The sequence below is a fragment of the Sinohyriopsis cumingii genome, chromosome 1, assembly GCF_028554795.1.
Source record: "Sinohyriopsis cumingii isolate HCF-2022 chromosome 1, ASM2855479v2, whole genome shotgun sequence".
NCBI classification, from domain to species: Eukaryota; Metazoa; Mollusca; class Bivalvia; order Unionida; family Unionidae; genus Sinohyriopsis; species Sinohyriopsis cumingii.
The window spans coordinates 153,428,667-153,452,899 of record NC_142961.1 but is presented as its reverse complement, the minus strand read 5'-3'; the positions used below and the strand labels follow the sequence as shown (position 1 = coordinate 153,452,899).

The following is a 24,233-nucleotide window of genomic DNA, read 5'->3' as shown; positions in this document are numbered from 1 at the left end:
AATAAAATGGGTGGCCAATTTTCTGCAGATTTGCTGTTCAAAATTGATTAACAGTTTTTGAAATGGTGCTAAAATGTAGCTTTAATGAGATGAAAGATTACATTTATGTTTCTGCTTCTAACCTTTTGGCTTCATAATTGGCACATCCCATCACCCTGTAACAGTAAACTGCATTTAATCTTGGAATACTCAGCATGGGGAAAAATGGATGAGTGAATCAAATAGTTTCATCAACAAATTTGTGCAAAACAATATGAAGCCAGTTCTAAAAATGAATAGACAGATTTCCTCATATGTCCATTAGTTTCAGTAACTTTTTTGCAGTTTCTCTGCATTTTAATTTCAAATTGAAGAGGATTTTAACAAATGAATTTTTAAATTTAATTTAATTTTATTCTTTGGTATAACCACCCTGAATCATATGCAGAAACACATCTACCAAACTTTAATTTGGCAAGCACTATATGCATAGCATCTGAACCAAAAAGTCCAAGAAAAAACAGCAAAGATACATTTGTTCAAAATAAGTCACTAAAACATGTCTACATGCATGTTATGTACACACACAGAACAAAGTTTACAAGGTTTAACTGGTCCTTGTCAAAAGGTTTGTGAATAATCATTCCAACATAACCAATAATATAGTCTGAATAATCATTCTAACATACCAATAATATAGTCTGAATAATCATTCCAACATACCAATAATATAGTCTGAATAATCATTCCAACATACCAATAAGTCTGAATAATCATTCTAACATACCAATAATATAGTCTGAATAATCATTCCAACATACCAATAATATAGTTTGAATAATCATTCCAACATACCAATAATAGCCTGAACAGGCAGAATAAAAGTCAAATAAACCAGATAACATTTGCAGTCTATGATTCCTGTTTGTCTTGGGTTTGTAGGTTTACACCATTTTCCAGCACATGATCGGCTATATACATGGCAGCCAGTATCACAGGTGGAGGAAGAAACCTAGAAAAATCCCCGGAAGAACAACTGATCCATGGGAAGCTACTGGTGAACTTTCTTACACTTCGACAGAGGTGAGATGTCAGTGATCTGTAAAGGCAAGATCCTTGGACCACTCTGCCATGTGGGGCCCTGGTTCCTGTTTGGAAGTAGATACAGTTGAAATAAATATATATGGTAATTCATGTGTGGGAGTGTGTGTGTGTGTGTGTTGAAAGAAAAGAACCAAGTCACATCTTTTCAGCTTCATTTTTATTAATCATTTCTACAAAAATATTTGAATCTAACAGCACCAAGAGCTGTTTACATTAGTACAAAAGTTTGCACAAACACAGTAGTAACACTTGTAGGCAAGAATGTATAAAAAGCCCATAGATTTATCATCTCGCCTATGGTGATGTCCATGCAGCCTTAGGAACTCATGAACAACCCCTGCGACACGGACCCATTTTTAACCACACCATTCCTCTGCTAGTATGTGGCAAATCTGATAACAATTGAGTTATAGAAACAGAAGCTATATCCCCTTCATACAACTCTATCCAACTTATGAAAACAAGAGTCCCTTGAAGGTACTGACACTCTACTGGGTGAAAAGAATTTCCAGAAATTCAAGATAAGACCATTTCATCCTTTTAACTGTCAAATATTATATAGGGATAGCAAGATTTTCAAATTTGCTGCTGTAGTACACATATTGGATGTCAGCTTGACACTATTTCCATTTAGGACAAAGCAAATATCATGAGAAGTCTTAAGTGAATAAATAGGCATAAATAGGCACTATGTCATAAATAGGCACTATGGTGGCTGTATTGAGGGCCAGTTATGTTCATTTAGGACCATGTAGACATAAGAACTCTTCCCCTTTCAGACAAGTTGCTAAAGCAAGATTTTGATGATGGACATGTACAGGATGTCAGATCAGAATCATTTTAATTTTGGTTCAACAAACATTATTATAGGTCTTTTAGTGAAAACCCCATTTTGATATGACCAGACTTTCAGGTCAAATACTGATACAATTTTCAAACTGGCCATTGTGGCAGCCATATTAGACCCCAGAACAGCACCATTTTCACTTAGGACCAAGCAGACATCATCAGAAGTCTTGTGGTGTAAATATGACTTTACAATACGGAGTAGTAGCAACAATAAAATTATTTTCATCAATGTCAAATCAGATTAATTTTCACTTAGACCAAGTAGACATATTAGAAGTAATTTATTGAAAACCCCATGTTGACATGACCATCCATTTAGGAGTAGTGATAGCAATATTTTCAGGATGGCTGTTGTGTGGTGGTCATATTGGATTTCAAACCAGCACCATTTTCCATTAAGATGAACTGGACATCAAAGTATTTTGGTGATAACCCCACATCAATGTAACTTTCTGTTCAGAAAATGTTATGACAAGATTTTCAAGATGGCTGCCATAGTGGCCATTTTGGATTTCAGATTAGCACTATTTTTTATTTAAGACCAACTAGATATCATAAGAATCCTCTAGCGAAAATCACAGATTGATGTGTGTGTGGTTAGGACTTTTAATGTAGCTTTTAACAATTTTTCAGTCATATCACTATGATGTCTGCAGTGTGGCAGTTTATAGTGATGTCTAGCACTGAGGCATCATGCCGCAGACATGAAGCATCTTGCGTCACCCGGTCACATTATCCTGACACCAGGTCGACCAGTCCTAACATTAACCTCTTAACGCTGAGCGCCAAGCGAGATAGCTGTTAGTACCATTTTTGTAAGTCTTTGGTATGACTCGGCCAGGGTTCAAACCTATGACCTCCCATTTCCGAGGCGGATGCTCTAACCACTAGGCCACCAGAGCAGTCACCATAGGCTGATAAAACCATCCATGCTAGAGTAGTATCAATAACATGATTTTCAAGGTGGGCCCAATATTAACGACATTTTCCTAAGGACTAACTTGACATTAAAAACGTCTTTTAAGATATGACAATCCATTCAGGGGGAGAAGCTTGACACGATTTTTAAAATGGCCGCCATGGTGGCTATATTGGACATCAGACTGGCACCATTTTCATTTAGGACCAAACAGGCCATAGGATATAAATGTGCATGTCAAGTTTAATGGCAATCCTCCAAGTAGTTTAGGATGAATAGCAATCACAAACTTGTGTCAATGCACAAACAGACCATCCCACAGGCTCTTCTGGTCCACGTTGAATAGAGCTAACAACTACACAAAAGAACTCACTCTGTTACTTTAATCTTTGACACCTTAATCCGTCATCCCCAAGGATGGGTAATATTCAATATACAAGATATAAATAGTCTCCTCCAAAAGTGTACAAATGTGACTACTGTGATTTTGACCTCTGACCTTATTACATGTACCTTCACATCAATAGTGATATTTACAAACTTTGATAAAGATCTTTACTTCATCTAATGGCATTTAAACCACTGCTGTTGTTGTTGTTGGATTTAATACCATTTTTCAGCACATGATAGGCCATACAAGGCAACGAGTATTAATGGTGACGGAAGAACCCGGGAAAACCCCGGAAAGAACCACCAACCCATGGGAAGCTACTGGCAAGCATTCTCACATACCAACATTGGCAGAATCAGAGACTCGAACCAATGAAGACAGAGGTGAGAAGGCAGTTATTAGTACCACTGTAATAATAGATAGTTCTGCAAGATCCCAGATCCTGACACACAGTTTAACAATACTTTGAGTCAGAGTGGTTCAGTGGTTAATGCTTTAAATGTGATGAGAAAGGTGCAATTCAATTCCCATAAGATTGGCTACCATGACATGTCCTTGGGCAAGCCACTTAACCTTCCTCGACATTATAACCTTCAATGTGTTGCTGTGCCATAAAACAACATAACCCAAATTTTCAAGAATACAAGATATGCAAAAGAAAATCTGTACTATAAAGAAACAACATTATAATCAGCAAGATTATTCAACATGATTTGATGTATGGCAGTCTGTTGTGACAAATGCATAAAGTACTAAACAACACTATGTCTCACCTGCAAACCACATTAATACATGTATGTAAGGTAAAATCAAAGTGTTACTTGGATGTCAATTCATTCAAGGGAGATAATATTGCCTGATCCAAAAAATCAGGCCATTCATCTAGTTTTAAAAACTGCTCCCTGTGACCTAAATTTCCAAAATGCTTCACTATAGCATGGATATTCATTTGCCACACCCCTGCAGGCAAATTCTGACAACACTCCAATAATGAAAACAACTTTCACTAAAAGCTGGTGTCAGACAAAAAAGGTCACTGTGACTTTTGGTCTTCTGTAACATTTGTTGCAGATTATCTTCAGTATTATTAAAATGTAAGCAGTATTTGCAAGACAAAAGCAAAGTTAGAAAACACTACATATACATGCCTTGTACTATGAAAAATCATATCATGAGTAACTCTGTGCAATATGTGGCATTTGGTTCTCACATTAAACGTGATTTCATGCATGCATTTCTGTAGAAAAGCATAGCACATAGCACATCTCATCTAAATACCATTATGGCTGAACACTGCTGATGCCAGGACATCACTGCCACCAAAGAAAACAATACTTCTCCAAATGATAAGACTGGGGGGTGGGGTGGTGGTTCATGTAACTATGAGGAATAGGCCTTCATGAAGCATAGGCTGGGGGGTTGGTGGGGCTCATCTTGAAGTGACTACACCTTGGGGTCTTGTAACTTAGGAGTGGGCTTATCATAAAGCATAGGCCTACCATCAGATAAGTATGGCTATTTCACCCAATGACATGACCAGGGACTCTGTAACTGGTGGGTGGGGGTGGGGTTAGCTTTTAATAAAGCATACAGGTGTCTGTGCAGAATATGCCAATTAATAACAAACATTCAGCAAAAAAAATTGAATTTTTCAACTAAATTTATAGCTCAAATTCAACAGAGCTACAAATAAGAAACTACAAAAGAACACCAAGCATCCCATCCTGTGACCCTTTGAATGCTAATGACCTTGACAATTGCACTAGGGATTTAACAACTGTATGACAACACGTCAAAATATCTGTAAGGTATATAAAGCTGGAGCCTGTGTAAGGAAACAATTGAGTTACACTATCCCTTATTGTTATCTTGAACTTGGGGGGGGGTATGTGACACATTTTGAACTGCAATATAAACTTATTAAAGTTTCATTAAAATATCTTCTGTGGTTCAAACATTATATTAAGGTCAAGGACAAAAGTCTTGACCTCAAGGCAGAGGGCATGATAATGGTAAGCAACACACTGTCATGATAAGAACTTGGATGTTCCAGCTAGAATTAAATAAGAATGCCTTGCCTAGCCCCTCAAAATCCCCACCCTTTGACCCCACTGCCTTCTTATAATGACCCCTCAAAATCCCCACCCTTTGACCCCACTGCCTTCTTATAACAACAACAAGCATCTTTATAAAAAAAACGAGTTATTTTCAATATTCCTTACTAATTAAAATACTTGTTTCTGGTTTTCAAAATTGAAACAGTGGTTTAACAGAATGCAAATTACCTTCTAATCAGATAAACTCAACTGGCAGGTCTATGTTCTCACCTAAACTTAACTATAAATCAAATGCATTAATGTAAGTGGTCCCACTTGGTAGCATCCACCTTATTCACAAATCCCAAAGATAACTGCATTTGTTCTTTTGTCCATATTAAATAACACATATCAAAGCAATATTCCAAGCATATTCCAAACATTTTGCATAATACAAACTTTAACCTTACCTTTTGATAATACTTGTTTGAGGGATAAATGCCTTTGGTACAAAACAAGACAAGTGATAAAGAACAACTTTCCAAGTTGGACAAACTAATTTTTCAACTAAAATTCTTTCATTATACTAATCATAATACAATCTTACTGCAAATCCGGCCCTCCCAGCTAAAATTGTTAATTACTGGTGCTAATTGTTGTCTGTTAGTCAGAGTGATGTCCACTTAATATAGGGACTGGCACCAAATCACACATGAACCTTAGTTACTACTGGAGCTGAATAAATACTCTCCTAGTAAGATGTAACTGCAGGGAGGTACATCTGTATTATGATCATGTACACAAGAATGAGGGAACAAATTTTAAGAGAAAGTTGCTTCTTCTTCAGTTAAGTTACCCGTTATAAAACCTTAGGAAATTAGGTAAATGGTGGAGTGAGATACATCCCTTCATCCCGGACAGACCATCTCCAGTCCCCAAAGGCAAGGTAGCTTCCACTTTGGCCACAGAGCCAGTGCCTTTCAGCATGTGAAATCACAGTTTAAAAGATCAGACAGGTCTTTGTTTGGTTCTGTATCCTCTCTTTGTGATGACACATGATTGGAGCCATTCTCAAGCCAAAGTAGGAAGCGAGCTATTTGGGGTACAGATACCATAAGCAGAAAAATGTGTTTATGTCCACACCATTCTGAGAAAATTCTTTACTTCTCCTGATCATCCTCTAGTGGTCGACCCCAGTGGGTACATACGTGACTGAAAACTGAAGGCTGATGCAACCATCCTGTTCTACATGTCCGCCAATATAGCTAATTTGATAGAAGACTGGACTGTTGAATGCATGCAGTATTAGCTTTAGTGGCAAGACTGGAGCTGGGGCTGTAGTTGTTGCCAAAAGGAACATCTTGGATTGCTTAAGGTTGGTGAGACCTTTGGTTTGCAAAACTCATTCAACAAGAAATCATTTACCGAGGTGACATCGGCATCAATACTAAGAGCAACCTTGTCTAAGTGCATTGAGCTTCCCTTTCTGTTTTGACTTTGTATTGAAACCCATGAACTCTCCATCCAGACAATGCACATATGACCTGTCCTCAGCATAATTTATACAGCAAGATGCATGGAGCATTGACATGAAAAATTTACCAAGGATACTGTGAAACCATTAGTTTTCTGTAGACCAAATACACACCATAATAAAGGTATAAATCATACTGCAAGTCAAGTACACATTAAAATAATGTAAAAGCAACCCAGGCAGGTAACTAAAAAAGGGTCCCTATGACTGCAAAAAAATTAATTTTACAACAGACAGAAAAACTTTATTTTCAATGTAAGGGAGCAAGAACAAGTTGGAAATAATGATGCAGCATACTTCTCTGATAAATGAAATTCCTCCAACTTGCTGTACGCATTTGTGAGGTATCTCAATGAGAGTGTGTATTACTAAGCATGAGTGGAACCAGTCAATAAGGTACACATGGGATTTGGTGCCAATCCCTATACCAAAGAGCACTGTCTAATTGCTAAACATGTGGCCAGACATCAGTTGGCTCCCCTTGCTAAAAGTTTTAGCTGGGAAGGCTGGATGTGGAAGATAGTGGTAGTATTCCAAAGTATTATAATCAGACAATGTATCTGAAGAGGAATCATAAAAGGTGCAAAGTATTCCATACCATCCTTTAGGATTTAAATTTCCAATTCAGGGTAAAATAAAACTCTTCACTAACTTTCCAATTTGTTTCAGAATCACAGTGTTGCTGTTTGATCAGACTTTTATTCCTCAAGCTAGTCATTTTAGTCCAGGAAGAGACAACGAACATACACTATAAAAATTAAGATTATTCAGAATTTTGAAGTAACGCTATTCCTAAAACTGGGAAGACAAGTAAGTGAAGATGAACTCATGCATATCTGATACATTTAACATGTAAAATTTAAAAAGAACATGGTGGAAATTACATTACACACAACTTAAAGGTGTCACAAATCTATGAATAAGAACGACCCATCATGGTGATGACACTCTGAATATTTGGAAGCCACTCCAACTGCAATATAGAAGCAGTAATAGACGTACCAGTCTCCCGTAACAAATAGGTAAGCACAAATATTCTGCATTAACCCCACTGAAAAATCTGACTTTGTTCTGCTGACTTTTGTGCACACTTAATTCCCTCTTTTCTATTATCCTGTTTTGTACATATAGGTATACTTGTTTACAACGTCTGAGTTTAAAACTCTGTTGATTACAGGCACAAATGCTGCAACTGCTTAAAGGCGTTCAGTCTATGTGCAGCTGTTCTATTAAGTGTATTTGTACCTTCAATATGTTTGATCACAAATCAAACTTTTTGTCAAGTAATATTTAATGTTTTGACATGACGTCTTTATTGGCATTACAAAAGCATGTTGAAAGGTGTATTTTTCACTCTTGTTTTAAGTTCATTACTACCATTTTGTTACAGGTTTATAAAGTAATCAGTCCTAATGTACATAGTGTAAATTTCTCTTTTTTTGTATATTATGTTAGAACAAATCAGTCTATATTGTTGCATTTCCTTTTTCCTTATACATTATCTTGATAGACTAAATTGTGAGAAGAAAACAACGCAAATGTTTATTTTAAAAACATCAATATCAAAATGATCTCTCAACTTGCAACAAACACTCCTTATCACAGAAAGTGCCATGATCTTTCACCCCTCCCCTCACCTCACAAGGAATTTCTGGTTAGAACACCTAGTCATGTTATATATTTGGGCAAAGTTTCATTAAAATATCTTCAGTGATTCAAAAGGTTCATTCTGAAAAAGAGATGTCATAGAACTACAATCTGTCTTGCCACATCCTTGACCTTGAGGCAGGGGCCATTGTTGCAGTAGGAGACACCATCTAGTCATGATATATACCTGAACAATATTTCATGCTAATCTTTCTAACTGTTACAAAGTTATGGGCCTGAGAAGCAAATGGTTTAATCCCATAACATAACACACAAAACAGGACCCCATTATGAGATTCATTCCAAGCAATATATGTAATTAATCTCACAGATTTAATTTTTTTGATAAACATTTACAACTGCATAAAGCAAAGACGAAAACTGACATTGATGCCATTTAAGCAAGATTCCAAAAAAGCACACACAGCTGTGGTACACAGTTTGGATTTGGTATCTAAAATAACTGCAGTTTTTGAAATCATTTTATCCTTGTTCTAAATAAAGAGGACAAATTTTGAGTAATGGATTTACAAGTTACTTTTTCCTACAGTTTACACATATGGTCCTTCTAATCTTATTCAAACACTGTGCACTGTCTCATAATCATGGAATGACTTTAAGAAATCACATCTTTATGAAGTAAATAAAATCTATTAATATTTTGTCATGATGTCTTTGTTCTTCTTATCAGAATTTGTATTTCTTTACAATGAATATATTTTGTGAGTAAAACGAAAGTGCAATCCATGAGACAATGTCAAGGATATTTATATTCAGTTACAAAGAGAAGAAACAACAGTGGTTCCAAGATCTCTTTTTGTCTATTCTTTCTTTTCCTTACTGACGGCTTTTAAGGAGAAAAAACGTAAATATAATTTGTTTATTAAGTCTTCTTTCAATTATGATGGACCTTTTTGGCATCTGTCTTGAAAGATGCAATATCTCCCTTGGTGGATAACTTGTCTTCATGGAGACCACACTGACAAATACCCAAGTTGCATCTACCTATGATCACCTGTTGCTCCAACATTGTTTTATTCCTGCAAACTGCTGCCCGCTCCTGAACTGAGCTCTGATTTAATGTCTCGAATGCTCAACCTGTCTGACTAAAAATAGGCCTTATTAACTAGTGGTCTTTCATCACAGCCGATTTTTTTAAATAGATATAACATCTACAAATTATAACTTATTACTTCACTATCTTTCATCCGATTCTCTAGACATTTTCACTGGAAACCAAAAATGACCATTTAATGAAGTGGTACAATTTTTAAGATGGAAATCTGCGATTTTAAATTAAATACTGTATTGATTTGTTGGGATGGTTATCTTGGATGATGCCATGCTCACTGTACTGTTATATCAAGATCTCCTTTTTTGCACTTTTTAGAATGGGTCATTAAATACAACCCTTGTCAATTTTGATAAAGTAGTTATCCTTTGGCCTTGGAAGCCCTAACACATGGATTAAAACTTGGCTAGCCATCACAACTGATTAGGTTTCTAATCAAGAACTCAAAAGTTAGGGTCACACTTATACAAATTATCATAATTTAGCAATTACAGACTGGGATAAAACTTAAATCAGTTTGAATGGCCAAATTCATCCACACATTTTAACTTTGTAATGTTTTCCTCTAATTCATATGGACACTAGATTGGACAGTACCAAATATACTTGCTTACAAGTTCAGTCCAACTGCCAACTGCACAAAACCAGATCTTACATATAATTTGTCAGCAGAGCTTGTCTATGCAGTTTGTTAGGTGCAATCAGTGGAACAAACATAAACTCTGATCTGCTGCCACCATATGCATCAGTAAGACCAGGGTTTATGTTTGCAGTGGACTTGACTTATAAGTGAGTACATACGGTATTCATGTACCAAATATCCTCTTGTATACTGTACTAGGAACTCTTTATCCTAATGGAGAAAATGAAGGAAATCTCTAGGATGGAATAATTATTTTAGTGACAGCAGAATTTGTTTGCCAATCTAGTGGCCATCCACTATCACCATAAATAATTATAGATGTTATTTATAAGCTTACATAGATGCATGTACATGCAGTTTGAAATATGAATATATATACAATGAAAAAAATCAGGTACACATTTATCAGTGAAAGACAAGTTTGACCATGGCAACGAATGTCACTGAACAAGAAACAATAAAATGCAGATACTGTACATAAATATTGCTATCAACATCTCAGGATTCATAAAAATCAAACATTTCTCTTTGATCATAACGTGGACATGAAATATACAACACACAAGTAATTTGGAAAGCTTCTGAAACATACATTGTTCTGTGAATGACTTTTCCTTTTTTAATGTCATCTATTTCATAATTTGTGTGTTAATCCATTTGGCTATCACTATTTTGCATGCAATATATAATATATGGAAAAAGAAAATAATATAAAAAAAAACAACTTTTAAGATTCTAATCTTTGATGCAATAATTAAATCTCAGGCTAATATAAACCTCTGTAGATCTATCAACTTTTAAAAGCAGCAAAATTTTAAAGTTATGAACTTACTATATAAGGTGATTATAGTGCTAATATAATTTTGAAATAATTGCTATAAGATTAATTCATGCATGGACAGTAGATCACAACGACCTTCTTTCTTTTCTAATTTAATACATAACACCTTGGCAAACAGCAATGGAAAATACCACATAACCAATTCTGAATGTATCTCAACCAACTCTTAAGTTATCTTAACAAGAACAAAAAATTTAATATGAGCATGTGCTGCAAGTTAATTTAAGTAGCTGACATATCCTGCATAGTTTTATAATGCAGTTATGACATTCATAGGTGGAGAGGTAATCCAATTGACTGACATGCTGCATAGTTTCATAATGCAGTTATGACATTCATAGGTAGAGAGGTAATCCAATTCACTGACATGCTGCATAGTTTGATAATGCAGTTATGACATTCATAGGTGGAGAGGTAATCCAATGACAAGATAAAATGAATAAAAATACCATGTTAGGGTTTGGGATAGTCTGAGATACTGGTCTCTGGAGACAGACTTCCTGATATTTTGAGATACGATACTCTGAATACAGACTGCATGCTGATGCAATTTATGTTAATCAATCCTGCTATATAACAGATGCTTCTGTGTAATTACGGTTCATACATCTTTGGTAGTATAAAATGCATTGACTTTTTAAGGGCTTTTCAAGACATGTATAATAAGTTTCAAGAACCTAATTCATACCAGACCATTTGAGAGTATAGTTTGATTGCCCCCTTTATTCAGATAAAGCAATGTTGGAATAATTTTATATATGTTTTCTTTATCTGCACTTAATGTAAAACATGTTTAGAATATGATGAAAACGAGGTTCGACCTTCTCCATAGAATTCAAAGAATTTCAAAACACATGTTACCTAAATTGTTAATTTTCCAACACTCCGAAGATCTTGGTTTCAATATTTTACATTTCAACGACTATAAGTTTTTCAGGGACTTGTATAAACCAAGTTATTTTAAAACAAATAGTTTTATATGTATTCTGCACATAACAGACTGAAAAAAACATATTCTGATGAAAATGTACTCCTGTACAAATCAATTTAGAAGCAAATTAATTATGCACACACAGGTCAAGAAAATATACAATTACACTTTTTATACACCTGATTTTCTTTTTAATAAATATAAAGGAATCTTTGAAGTAAAAGGCTGATCCTATAACGCAAGTCAGTACAATGATAATTTGATAAGTAGGCTTTTACTGCATGCAAAAAAGCACTATCACAGATATTTGCTATACAGCATTTACACATTTATAATGTGCACCAAACTGCAAAATTACAGAGATCCAACTTTCTGGGCATTAAGTAAAAGAAATCCTGCTCTGTTGGTATTAAGTAACAAAGATCCCCACTGTTTGCAGTTGGATGCATGTTACATACGAGTAAATACTAAAATGAGTGGAAATATGATGAGGCTGGAACATGGTGAATGTTATAAAACTTGACTGGCTGCACTCTGACTGAGATATATAATGGCCCCCACAAAGTTGACCCCTGCTGCAATGATGAACACAGGAAACCAGCGACCATGACTTTGAGTAACTAGCTCAGCTGTCAAAGGACCGCAGATTATCCCTGGTATGGTAGCCTGGAAGTGCCAGAAAGTAAAATGAAATGTATTCAAAACTAAACTGTAACATGTATATAGTACAAGTCATATAGATCACATAGGCATTCAGTACTGACCATTTCAGTAATATGTAATATTTTAGAATTTGATTACATACTTTACATGGTGATTATTCACTTTACATGGCAATTACACACTTTACATGGTGATTATTCACTTTACATGGTGATTACACGCTTTACATGGTGATTATTCACTTTACATGATGATTACACACTTTACATGGTGATTACACACTTTACATGATGATTACACACTTTACATGATGATTACACACTTTACATGATTACACACTTTACATGGTGATTACACATTTTACATGATGACTACACACTTTACATGGTGATTACACATTTTACATGATGATTATTCACTTTACTTTGGATCCTGATACATACATATTCCATTGGAAGGACATCATATACATGACCCATTAAAGACATATGGCAAATCAATTTTAAAATACCTTGATAACTTTGGACAAGGTCCCTGAAAGAATTCATACTGCCCTATTTTTTATGATGGACCTGATGTTCTCTTTTTTGGACCCAGTTTAGATCCTAGTCCCCATTCTAAAAACTCCATATTGAACAAATCATTTTTGTCAGGAATTATTTATATCACATTTAAGGTGTGGAAAATATAAAAACCATGACTAAATCACCTTTGGTTAAACTGTATTAGTATTAAATTTAGAACAACAAATGAATATTTAATTTGAGTAAATGCACATATACGACCATGATGACATACAGAATCCTGAAACTTTAAAGTTCTGTAAGACAATAAATTAGATTGGAATTTTTGAGGTTGATAAATAAATTTTTGAAGTGGCAGGCAACAAGAGACTTTACAATGGACTTTACTGGGCGAGTCTCAGTGGGCTTTACACTGGGGCTGGGTATGTCACCAAGGACTGGTCACTGGTGACTGCTAAAATGGGTCTAGAATTAAAATTTACCAACATAAATACCCAAAGCCCATAACATTCATCAGGATAATCTATAGTCATAGGATCATTTTAAAGACAGAACATAAGATTCCTTTGTCATAATGAAATGACAGGAATATACCAAAAAGTTAAAGGTACTAGCCTTTTTTTTTTAGGAATGTCTAAAATCCATCAAAGACTAGCAACTTTTAAACCTCACTAGTCCATTGAGCACTTAAACAAATTTGGCCCACATCATTCCTTGGAAGGATTTATCTTCCTAATCATTTTAGTAATATTTTATCATTACAATTTCAGAATGTAACTTGTAATGGGCACCACACAGCCAGGACCGTGCTGATGTGCCATTAAACTATGTGCATATGAACCACCTTTTCGATCTGAACTACCGCTGTCACCACCTTGAACCACTGCTACCCTTTGCAGGCACAGGGATGTAGAATAAGCCAATACCCTTTCCTGCATGTCGTAAGAGGCAACTAATAGCAGCAGGTGCCATTGTAACTCAGATGTTAAAATACCAGAATCGAGACCAAAAGGGTGAATGTTTGAATCCTACCACTGGATCAGCCCAGGTCAACTACTGTGTTGTGTCCCTGGGCATGGCAATTTCCTCCAAATGCCTCAGCACTCAATAATCTACTTGTGTTGCTGTGGCATAAAACACCAAACCAAACCTTAACAACTGTTACTCGAATTGTAAAATTTATACACAAGTTTCTGTTCCAAGGATTAATTTCATGATGTACTAACATTTTATACAATTTGCTTTCTGTTGAAATATATTTTGTTTTTATCTCCCTTTACAATGCATGGAGGGGTTGAGGTATGTGTCTTGCACAGCTGAGACCTCTTTTTAAGGGTTGTATCATGAACAGTTGTTGTTGTAGTTGTTGTAGTAGGGTTTAATGCCATTTTTCAGCACACAATAGGCTATACATGGCAGCCAGTATTAATGGTGGAGGAAGAACCCTGGAAATCCCCGGAAAGAACCACCTACCCTCAAGAAGTTACCGGCAAGCTTTCTCATACCCACATTGGCCAAATCTGAGACTCGAACCCACACAGACAGAGGTGAGATGGCAGTGATCCGTAATGGAGAGCGCTTTAGACCACTCGGCCACTCGGGGCCCCATCATGAACAGTGTGACAAAACAGTGTGATGTCATGATGGGTGTGCAGCCAATGATTATGCAAGATGTTTGCTTGCTGTAATATAAGGTCAAAATAGTATAATAGGCGTGTAAAAACATTTTGTTTCCTGTTAGAACTGAAATAGTGATTTGAAGACCCCTCCACAATCAACACATACATCAAATTTCATGACTGTTGTAGAACAGTGTTAGAAAACCTGTGCTAATTGTATAAAAAATATAGTACTGATGCCAAAAATAACAATGACGCTGAAAAAAACTCTGTCTCACCTACACTCTGCATGCAAGACAAACATTTATGTTCAAATCTTGTTTTTATCATTGCCAAAAGCTAATATGGTCATTACTGATTTGACAAAGTAGGAATAAAAAGAAGTATACTTACAAGAGTATTAGATATGGCAAATGTTATTCCTGCATGGCTTGGAGCCACTTCTGCATGATTACTCAAGTGCCCTGATGAATTGCAGGCACTAAGGCCTAAGCAAATTGTTACAAATCTGCAAGACATTAGGAGGCATATATGAAAATATATATTTATGAATTTCATATGTAAAATAGACAGAAAAAGAAAAAATTCAAAAAGCCAATGAATAGCTAATGAATTTTATAGTGACAGAACACTTCAGCAAGATATTTTACCTCCTTAGAATCTGAAGTTAACAAGTTAAACATAATGGCAGAATGTATTTCAAAGGTTTCAATTTGCATGAGACAAGTTTGCAAGTGCAGACATGATTTTGGTCTTCCATAAAAAAAGTTAAAAAAATTTTAAGTGGGGTTTGAGGGTCCTTCCACGATGCCCCTGATCTGGGGGTCCATGGGGTCCCAGCCAAAAACGCATTTTACACTCATAAAAAAACTGCTTCTGGTGCAACTTATGATCATAAAATAAACCAAAATAATAATTTGAAAAACTAATAAACTTACCAAAAATGTTCAACTTGGCTTCAATAATTTCACAATATTTATAGCAACATGTGCATGTCAGTGTTCACATCGTAATTAAGTCACAATAATTTCTCAGTTTTGCAGCAAATATATTATACTTCTCTCTTTTCATAACAAATCTGTAAAATATACACCCAAGTACATCAACTATATACAAATAATCCCATACATTCACTTGTCTTTCTCGCCGATGGGCACAACATGTTGACATGCCAGTTGAGCTCTATCTGCGGCTTTGGCAAAGATTTCTTTAGCCTTCCTTTTTGTCACCAATGACTTTTTTGGCTCAATGTGCAATTGTATCTTTCCTTCTCAATAAGAGCCTATTTCCTTTCAAGCTGGTGCTTGTATTGGCGACATGCAGTGTGCATATTCTGACAGAGGGCTACATCTGTTCTCTCCTTTAAGAAATCTTTCTTCTTACAGTAATTAACTGCACTTTTTCCAGATGCCTTTTGAGCTTCAATTTTTCGGTATGCAGCTTCTTTTGTAGGAGCTGCTCCAAACTTTTCCAACCACAATTACCGTAGAACAGAGGCCATAAAATGCCAGTCCTCTAGCATTCAGTTTTCTTATAAACTACCAAATTAAATTTCCGTCAACTTTTCGCTCCAGCCATTCCCATTTCCATACGTTTTTCAAACCTTTATCTAAACTTTACATGTCATGGTTTCTCTCAACAACTCGGGATGCCATGTTTTGCAAGCATGCTTCTTCTTTCCATTGCCATCAGTTTCCATTACATGAAGATTCACTGGATGAATTTAAACCTTGACCTATCAGAATACTCTTTATGAGAGTCGTGTGCTAGCTAATATTTAGAACGAATAATTAACAAGGGTCATTGCAGAATGGGAGTGGACAGGCTGTTTTTAAAAACTGGATTGGAGATGATATAAAAAACAGACTATATCAAGAAAAATCTGATTCAAGTCAGGAGAAAAGTGGAATTGCGCTTTAAAATGGAGAAAAATCATGTCTGCAAGTCAAAAAAAAAATTTTTGTGCAAGAGAAAAATTTAAATAAACATCCTTCTTATCTGTTATTATCATTCTGTAGAACAACTCTAACAAGTTAAAAGATCATTTATCGTCTCTGTAAGAATTGCCACCCCATATGATTTGAAACTAAAGGGGCAATCATACACGCTAATACAAAGAATAATACAGAAATAAATTTCCAAAATTCAGGTACATGGATTGTACTACTATATGTGCATGTAAAGGGATCATTCAATGCTTTCTGTGTGTAAACATTTGCTAGAGCACAAGGTAAGACTTAGAAAGTGAGGGTTGAAAATAAATCCCAAGTGCTCTGGCAAATGTTTGTTATTTTTGTATTAATGCCATTTCTCAGTCATTTCTCCACACAAAATTGACTAAACATGGCATCCAGTATAATTGATGGAGGAAGAACCCAGGGCAACCCCAATAAGAACCACCAACCCATGGGAAGCTATTGGCAAGCTTTCTTACATTCTCAAATTGGATGAGGCCAAGACTCAAAACCCATTTAGGTGTGACGACAGTGATTGGTAAAGGTGAGTGCTTCAGACCCAAGAACCTGGCATATGTCTGAACATGTATAATCTCTATTCTAACATGACCAGTATTCCTAATTAATAATTTTCAAAACATGCCTAGCAAAAACATATGAGTTGTCTCACATTGTTGATATAATCATTTATGTGACAAATATCTGCTGTCCCAGGCACGTTACTAAACACACACAACTTGACCTTGTGACCTTTCCCTGTAATCTGCCCTATTTCAGCTATATCATGCTCCACATCTTCCAACACTGCTGATATAAGAATCAGGTCACTTAAGTTTTATGTATTTGCTGTCCTGGGCAAGTTAACAGACATTACATACTCCTGCTGATCTGACAACAAATATCGCATTTGCCAACTTTCAGCCAAAACATGGCTGCAGCATCCATCTTGCCATACTATCATCTGCAATGCACATAAGACTGATCCCGAGTTGGCACAAGTAGAACATAAACTGTATTTGTACAGCATGCAAATTTCCTTCTTTTTAATACAGCTGATATAACAAAAATGAACATGTTAAACCTGCAAAACTCTGACTGTTCATGTAAGAATGTACATTTATGAAGTTTTGCTGAAGAAAATAAAATAAACCTTTATAAAGTATACTTACAAAACTGCTAATGGAAGATTATTTACAGCTGAGAAAAATAAGATAAATAATCCTGGTCCCATCAAACCCACACTGGTCATCAGTCTGCGGACTGACAGTACTGTCCACTTGTGTTTGACTATAAGCGAATCTGCAAAGTGACCAGCAACTGAAAGAATCCAATGTTTTTTCTTAGTAAATTATGTTTCTCTGATAATACTTACCCATCACATTACATGTGGATAACTCTCTTTGCTACTTCTGAATCCAGCCCTTCTGGAAAGATGGAAAAATCTCTCTCTCCAGCTGCCCACCCACACAGGGAAGCAACTCTAACAGGTTAACTCCCCTATCCTACTGGCTAGGTTTACTTAACATGAGTTAGCCTGTTTATTTTTTTTAGAACATGGGAGCAGTCATTTTGGTTAGATGCGTGCTTAGAGCATGAACAATTTCCATAAGTACAACATCTAATGAAATTTCAGCCACAGTACATGAAAGTAACATAGAGGTATGCCAACAGTATCTCCACTCTGCATGTTGCAAATGCAAACAACTACACCTTACACCTGTCACACTCTCAGAAGTTCATAATATCTGTAGAGTGCCTCCATATAGACAGAAAGATTTTTTGTGTCTTTCCAGGAGGGCTGGATCTGGAGGTAGGAAAGAAAGTTATTCTAATGTAATGAGATCAAGTAATGTATTTGATGGAGAAATAATAACAAGACTTACTAGAAAACATTCTCAAATCTTTTAAATGTAGAAAACTCGTGTTTTTAAGTAAAATGATGCTTCTTCAAACTGAATAAACACAGAAAATTAAATTTCAATTTGGTCTCCAATTCCACAATTTAGCAGGGTTGAGTTTTCTGAGGTAACAGCTAAAGGGAAAGCAGTTTGGTAAAAAATGGCAGTACTTAACTGAGTACACCATAAACTCTTCTAAAGTTTGTACAGGTAAATTAAACATGTAAACCACACTATCTAAAAAATGTCAATACACTTTATTAGCTTTATATAAAGAAACATATAAAACCGTATCTGTCATTTATATAAAACCATATCTGTCATTCATATAAAACCATATCTGTCATTCGTATAAAACCATATCTGTCATTCGTATAAAACCGTATCTGTCATTCATATAAAACCATATCTGTTATTCATTCTCAACATAGCATGTCTTTTTTGTGTACCAAATAACAAAAGCAAAATTTTACTTGCAGGTTAGAGTGACAAGTTAGGTAGTGTACAAGAAAACACTTTTGCCTTTACAGTTTTGGGGTTAACAAAATGCATTGATCCAACATGATCATATCTGGAACTTTCTATTGCTATTTTATATTGTGTTTTCTTTACAGCTGTGGTATCTCATTTTTGCATCAAGCAACAAACAGAAAAAGAGTGAAACATGCTATACACTTGAGATTTTGAAACATATTAACATTTATTATTTCTAAATAAAAATTTGCAGATGAACACTGACTTACCTACACCCACTACTGAGTTCAAAACATAAGGTGCAGCTGTTAACATGATATCACTCTTGTTCCCATTTAGTGAGCGAAGTAAGTAAGTAGGTAACCACTGCATGATGATGTAATTAGACCAGTTCATACAAAAATGAGCAATGTATATGGACCACAGTGGCCAATGGCAGATAAATTCTGACCAATGCACATTAATATTGTTCACCTGAAAAGAAAAGAAAAGTTTTAATTAATTTCTTTAAATTAATATCTCACACTCTGGAACCATCATAATGAGTAATTTTGGTAAAAATTGTCGCCTTTTGTTGCATAACTTTACTCAGAATTAGGAGGCAAATAAAATTCATGTTTCTCTGCAGGTCAAAGATTCTGAGAATGCACTCAATTGCCATGGAGTTCAGGCAGCCATTACTTTTTAGTAATTTGAATATACCAGATTTTGAACAAAGTCCAAATCAATCACCGACAATGAATCTCAATTTCAACAAAACTGTTTCTACAAAGATTATTTTTTTGAAAAAAGCAGCTAACTGTAATTGGCATTCAATGCCTAATCCCTTTCTGTTAAGAGCTTTCAATGTTGTTTGAAGGATTTAAAAAAAAAAAGGGGGGGAGGGGGGCAACTCCACCGCCAAAACTTCAAAGAGGGCCACACCAGCAAGTAACTGTGCCAAATAGCTCCCATGACTTAGGCACAAAAAGTCAACTAAAATTCATCAATACTCATTTCCCATCTTTGTGTACAATGTCACTCGCTTACTCACAAACATGACAGTTGTTACTTGCTCATATTTCAACAGTATTAGTTCAGTAATGTGCACATTTTATCATGAAGACCTTCTGCTTATTATGCTTGACACATACATTACACCTTCCTTTATCGTTTTTCGATTGGAATCACTATTTCTCAGTTCACTCTGAAACAATTGATCATATTTCCCTTTTTTCAATGCAGTCTCAGCTAATAAAGAATTGCAATATTTATTCCCAAGTCTCAGACACAGCAGTCTGATTTGCTAAGCAATAACTGCCATCCTCATAAGGAGCTGAATTCCCCCAAGAGTTCGAGAAACTGTTATTCAGTAAGTATTCCATAAAAATGCAGAAACAGCTTTCGATTCTTCAATATTTTCCCACTTACAGCTAACAGATTCCATTGTCAGTATTTAATACAGTTTGGATTTGCCTTATCCAATCAGATTGCTGTATTATAGGAACCCCTTGGATTTCTACCTACAAAACTCTACATAAAATAAGTCATGTTTCTAACAAGAATTAGTTGTCAGTTTCAGCACAACATGTATACAAAACCATAACACATAACAACTTGCATTATGATTCGGATCCAGGGACATGCACCAAATCTGAACTAGAAGCAATTTCATTTAATGCAACTGGTGACTTAATTTGTCCTAACATTATGCAAATCATAGACATCTCACATTCCTGCACCCTGCAAGCAACATGGAGTAAAAAAAGACTGGCATTTTTTTATTATTAAGATCTACGCATGCTAAATGTTAGTAACAAAAAAAAAATTGGCTAAAATTAAACAATTCCCAGTAAATTTATCTTGCAGAAACCATATTGCTGACAGATGGTCAGAGGCAGACAGACAAATGTACATACAACAGGTTATTTATGTGGGCCCTAAATATCCCTGACCTGGCTTACATAACTCAACAGTTGCTCATTTCACTGTGTAGGCTTATGAATTCAAGCAAGTACACAACCATATCATGTTGACCCATCCTGATAAAACTCTTTCAAAATATGAAGGTATAATATACACAGTTTTTTGCTCATAACTGATGTTGCCAAAATGTTAAATATCATACCCAACATATTAACATATATTAACAGATGCAAGTCTAGGCTAATGCTATACAGCAGTCTTGTAACGCTTTAAAAATTATGATGACAGAAGCACAGACAGAAATTTATTTCAAAATCAGATCACATATATGACTTTTAGAGTGGTAACAAGATCAGTCAATCTGATGGAAGATTACATCATTAATGTCTGGATCACTCATTTATAATGATATAAGCCAATAATTCGTATTTGATAAAAATTAAATCTGAAATCTGGTGTCCCGAGTAGTTACAAGGTCAGCCAATCACTTGCAAGATTATCTCATTCATAGGCAAGGATCTCACTCATTACGGAAATCAACCAAGATCTTGATAAAAGCTCACATTTTAAATCTGATAGAAGTCAAATTAGAAATATGGTTTCTTTACGGTAACATGCTCAGTCAATCAAATGCAGGGTCACCTCATTAATATAGTGAATATTACCAATTATCGAACTTGTCCAAGATCTTGATGAGATAAACATAGTTATGACTCACAAAAACAGAAAGAAGCAAAACCAACAAGTTTTGTAAAACTTGACAAAGAATGTAATGATCAAAGTCCTAAATGAAAATGTGAGAGGAACTTCCAGTATTATGATGTGAATTGAGAATAATCCTGATAAAATTCTATCAAAGTCCTAAATGAAAATGTGAGAGGAACTTCCAGTATTATGATGTGAATTGAGAATAATCCTGATAAAATTCTATCAAAGTCCTACATGAAAATGTGAGAGGAACTTCCAGTATTATGATGTGAATTGAGAATAATCCTGATAAAATTCTATGAAAGTCCTAAATGAATGAAAAGCTCCTTGTAAATTTCAAAACCAGAAATGATATCAAGATGGCAATGTTAAGAATTTCTTTGAATGGTTTATAACAGTTCCAGAATAATATTATAGTCCAAATAAAGAGCACACTTTCATTTCTACTGACAGTCCAAACAATGTTTTTCCTCTCTAGTAATATTTAAATATAATGTACAACATAAAACACGTCTGCAGACTTACAACATGAACAAAGGAAATGATTCCAAACATGGAATGAAATTGCTCTTCCTTTATATACACTGTCTACTGCGACTGTATTCTGCAATAGACCTCAAATGACAGAATACACTACTCATTTTGCATCAAATTGGCCTACTCATGTGACCTAGCCTAACCAATGGCAAGTTGCAGAATTATTCTAGAAGCATCAAAACCCCATAAGCCACTGAGAACCTAAGCCATAATGCCATTTAAGTCTTAACATTATGATTATTATCAATAACTGTCAACACATACATACATATCTATTTATAGATCCACGAATAAAAATTATAAAATTAGATAAAATCGTTTACCAGGAGTTACCAAGAATATAGATATACATAACAACATATATTCCAAGTCTGAAAAACAGCTTAACCAAACATATGCAGAATTATCTCATTAAGAAAGGTGGATTTAAATCATCGTCTAATCCATCCAAGATTTTGATATAAAACCATGTTGTGAAAAAAATTATATCAGATATATGGCTAGTTTATGCTTATCAAACAGATTATTTATAATTTTGTAAGATGACTAATCAATGAAAGATAATATATGGAAAATTCAGCAACAGAAATAGGTACTGTAAATAAACAAATGGTCATACCTTTCTTTTATATATATATATATATATATATATATATATATATATATATATATATATATATATATATATATACTTATTTTGGTATTAAAACATTGACAAGGTCTTGTGTGAATATGTGGGTATATACATTTTATTTCTGAGTATGCACTTATTATCCAGTTTAAACAGTATTCCCTTTGGGTAAAATTTCTAATCCTGTCATTACACATTGGGAATATTCTGTTTATTGCCTACGAAACTGAGTATTTTTCAGTGAATGAAACCGTCTTTATGTGCATGTCACATATCTGACATAAGGTAACTGATGGAAATAGCAACATGTTAGCTTGTGAACTCTTAGGCTGAGACTACAGGCATCCATGTTCATTGGCCGACAAAAAGGACTCCATGGAAATTCATTTATACTGCAATTTTTCTCCTATAAAGCCGGAACATGGTTTGGAATCAACCTGTTTCATTTCCTAATTTCACTTTCTCTTACCTTTGGTGGATCAACAAACTCCTCATCATTGGAGCTCCTATTTTCCTTGTAGAAATAAATCCAGATAAATGCCCATACAAACCCCAGGGAACCAAAACTATAGAATGCCCATCGCCAACTTAAATGGGCACATATCTGAAATGAAATTAAATTACAATGCTTAATGGAATTTACAAAATGTTTCTACTCAGTTAACACAGGGTAAGCCTGGGATTTTAACACAGGGAAAGACGGGGATTTTAACACAGGGTAAGATTGGGATTTCAATCAAAGAATCAACCAAATGATTAAAATCTTTTTCTCTGGTATGTATATCTCTTTATGGGGAAAGAAATTATTTCAAGATGTGGTATTGCCAGTGTCACAGTACTGGTACCATTTTTATCACCAAAGGTGCTTCCAATTTTATTAGTAGTGAATCAGGGATAATTGCTTTACTCAACTGTATAACAAGCATAAATGGAAGAACAAAATAATGAATATTTCAAAACATGACAAAGATATTTTGACATGGACATATTTAAAAAAAAGGTCACATGAGTTTCAAATATTACTTGCCTAAATATATATGGCAACTAAGACAAGTGCACATCCAAAAAGCAACATAAGTGTTCATTATCTGCATTCTTTATATCTTTAGAAATGAAAATAAAGTGAAAGCATGAAGAGAAACTTCATAGGTCAGATACTCGACTGTCCAATAAGTATTTCCTGGAATATACAATAAGTTTGTTTCTTCTTTCCTTTACTCCATTTTAAGTTCTAAATTTACCACTCCCTTGGTAACTTGCACCTGATAACTCACAAACCCGCTTATAACGCGTGGTCAGGCATGGACCCCATTGTTTTAAAACTAGAAAATATCCCCATCTCCATATTTCTTGAACTTTACAACAACAAAATA

General features: G+C 35.0%; 1 protein-coding gene across 4 annotated transcripts in view; it reads right to left on the bottom strand.

Moving 5' to 3' along the window:
* Positions 1–1,225: 1,225 nt before the first annotated feature.
* The window catches only part of LOC149808181 (sialin-like), a 41,238-nt gene continuing 18,230 nt past the window's right edge, over positions 1,226–24,233 (bottom strand). For all 4 annotated transcript variants that reach the window (XM_089974347.1, XM_089974320.1, XM_089974338.1 and 1 more), the window contains exons 5-9: positions 23,330–23,464; positions 19,349–19,553; positions 17,877–18,024; positions 15,146–15,260; positions 1,226–12,612 (exon numbers count right to left, since the gene is read on the bottom strand). In XM_089974347.1, coding sequence (XP_089830473.1) covers positions 12,457–12,612; positions 15,146–15,260; positions 17,877–18,024; positions 19,349–19,553; positions 23,330–23,464 — 759 coding nt within the window. In that variant the 3' untranslated portion in view covers positions 1,226–12,456. The remainder of the gene's footprint in view (positions 12,613–15,145; positions 15,261–17,876; positions 18,025–19,348; positions 19,554–23,329; positions 23,465–24,233) is intronic.